At 48.5% G+C, this 2624-nt stretch overlaps 1 protein-coding gene across 1 annotated transcript; it reads left to right on the forward strand.

Moving 5' to 3' along the window:
• Positions 1 to 530: 530 nt before the first annotated feature.
• On the forward strand, positions 531 to 2352 carry rab42a (RAB42, member RAS oncogene family a). The gene is made up of 2 exons (XM_067256108.1): positions 531 to 807; positions 1917 to 2352. Exons 1-2 carry the CDS (start codon positions 593 to 595, stop codon positions 2350 to 2352), a joined length of 651 nt encoding a protein of 216 aa, XP_067112209.1. The 5' UTR covers positions 531 to 592.
• The last annotated feature ends 272 nt before the right edge of the window (positions 2353 to 2624 follow it).

Consider the following 2624-nt stretch of genomic DNA (forward strand, 5'->3'; position numbering starts at 1 on the left):
GCTCGGTGGAGGGGTGTCTTCAGGGCCGGCCCTGGGTGTATTTCTGTATCTTGAATGCTTTCCAAACCATTTGACATTTTATTCCACTAAACTATGACACCATGTCTGAAGCTTATGTGGGCCTGTGCTTGTCAGGAGAACGGAGTGTCCTCGTGTCCGTGTTAATTCGTTAAGCAGTAGCGTGTCAGATATGGGCTCTGTAGTCTGTGGCAGAATGTCACACCAGTTTGAGATAAACGAACAATAAGACAGCACGTGCGCTATATTTAAATATATTTACATAATTTGATAGATTAACAGAGATGATATTTTGAGGATACGTGTCGGCGTGTAAAAAAACAAAACTATAGCCTCCATTTCAAGATGGGTTTTACTTTGCTACTGTCTCATATAGATGGGAGTATTCAGATTTTAGGCATGATAGGTAAGCTATGATCACATGATTGCAGAGCCCTAGCTCGCTCTCTTGCTCGCGCGCATCTCTTTCTGGCCAGAAGGCGAGCCGCGGCAGTCACGGGCTGTATGGAAATACCGCGCACGCATCGTTGCTTTGTTTCCAACCCCTCTCGGCGGATCCGTCCTCAGCCATGCGATGGATATTTTGTGGCAATATCAGTTTAGAATTATTTTACTCGGAGATTCTACCGTTGGAAAATCGTCTCTGCTAAAACGCTTCACTGATGGTATATACAGCGATGTTGCGGATCCTACAGTTGGTGTAGATTTTTATGCCCGTTCGTTAGACATCGAGCCAGGGGTAAAAATCAAGCTTCAGCTCTGGGATACGGCTGGCCAGGAACGATTCAGGTGAGATGTAGAACAGGTTAAAGACTAACCGTCGTTATGATAAACAATCGTTTCTGACAGCCATCATTTGCCTGTACCCACCCAGCAGATGAATTATGAATCAGACAAAACGCTAAAGCCCTGAGCCTTCAATATGTCTGTAGCATTCACGGACATTTTGTACGATGACAAAATAGACTTTACAGCCTTATACGTTTTTCAAACATAACTGTTAGTGTTAGTATGATGTAGGGCTCAGTGTAAAGAGGTAATCTCCTCCATAGGCCTTTACTCCAATATAAGAAGCAGCCAATTGGGGCGCATCATTCACGGTTGATTGACAGACCGCCTTGATTTTTTCTATTCGATAAGGACGGTGCTCATAAAACGACAACGAATTTCAATACATTTGCCGTTTACATTTTGACTAAGGATAATGCTGTGTATATCAGGTTTTAAGTTAAATGATGTAGAATGAATATTATTTATGCTCTACAGCCTAGACATCTGCGTACATCCCATTAGCTCCGCGCAGAGATAACATAGTAAACAACGTCAGTCTCCGGGTTGCTGCCCCGGATGTCACGCACGCAATTCATCTCTAAGAAGCAAAAGTCCTCGCATTACACTTTGTAAATTCTGCCTTCAGATCTATGTTTCGTTTGAAAGTAACACAGTCACTGTCACAGAATGAAAGGTATTTAGCCTCGAGGACGTCTACAGAAGACACCTAACAATTTCTCACTTGTGTAGATCTGCTCCTAGCCCCGTTCATTCATGCATCTGATCAAATAATCTGGTCCTAATATGTCATCCAGTTTTGGAGATGAGTTCTATTGTATTTGTTCCAGTGGAAGGTAGAATGAGGGCAGGGAAGCAGAGATGAGACCCTGGTGAGGTTAGGGTCAGGGTTGAGACCTTGGTGGGGTTAGGGTCAGGGTGGAGACCCTGGTGGGCAGGCTGGGCTCCAGGGTCTCTGGTCACACCAATACTCCTCCTGTGTACCTGTCTGTGTTCAGATGCGCTCATGGAAATGTTCTGAGCTTTTACATTATATAACAGTCCATCTGTTGAGTTTGGTCCTTCCAGGTTATCTGAACAGCCAGCATCTCTCTGTGTTTCCCTCCCAGGTCCATCACCACTTCCTACTACCGTAATTCCGTGGGAGGCTTGCTGGTTTTTGACCTGACCAATCGCAAGACCTTCGACCACGTGAGGGAGTGGCACAAGGAAGTGAGTGAGCACATCCTGCCCCACCACATGGTGTACATTCTGATTGGACACAAGAGTGACCTTACCATGGAGCGGCGGGTGAGTCGCGAGGAGGCGGAGCAGCTGGCTGCAGACCTGGGCGTGCGCTACGTGGAGACGTCCGCCAAGTGCAACAGCAACGTGGAGCGGGCGTTCGAGCTGCTGACCAGAGACATCTTCCAGCTGATGAAGATGGGGGAGATCTGCACGCGGGACGGCTGGGACGGGGTGAAGAGCGGCCTCACCGCCAAGGTCCTGTACCCCTCCGAGGACGAGGAGGCGGTAGCCGCGGCCGAGAAAGGCTGCCACTGCTGACTGGCCCCCCTCCCCCACACCCCATCCCCCGCACACCCCCTCCCACATCCTAACCCCCTGCCCCGCCCCTCCCTGCTGACCTCCACGCCCCGCCCAACCTCATCCGTGTATCCACTGTGCCCTGTGTTCCACAACCAGCATAGTCATGTGTATTAAAAACACTGTTTAGATAGGGCTCACATCCTGAGACATCATCGAAAGAGATGATGTCTCAGGATAACCCTAACCCGAGGGAGAGAGAGGTAGAGAATGGCAGAGATAGAGAGAGGTAG

The sequence above is a fragment of the Osmerus mordax genome, chromosome 18 (genome assembly GCF_038355195.1).
Source record: "Osmerus mordax isolate fOsmMor3 chromosome 18, fOsmMor3.pri, whole genome shotgun sequence".
In the NCBI taxonomy this organism is placed as follows: Eukaryota; Metazoa; Chordata; class Actinopteri; order Osmeriformes; family Osmeridae; genus Osmerus; species Osmerus mordax.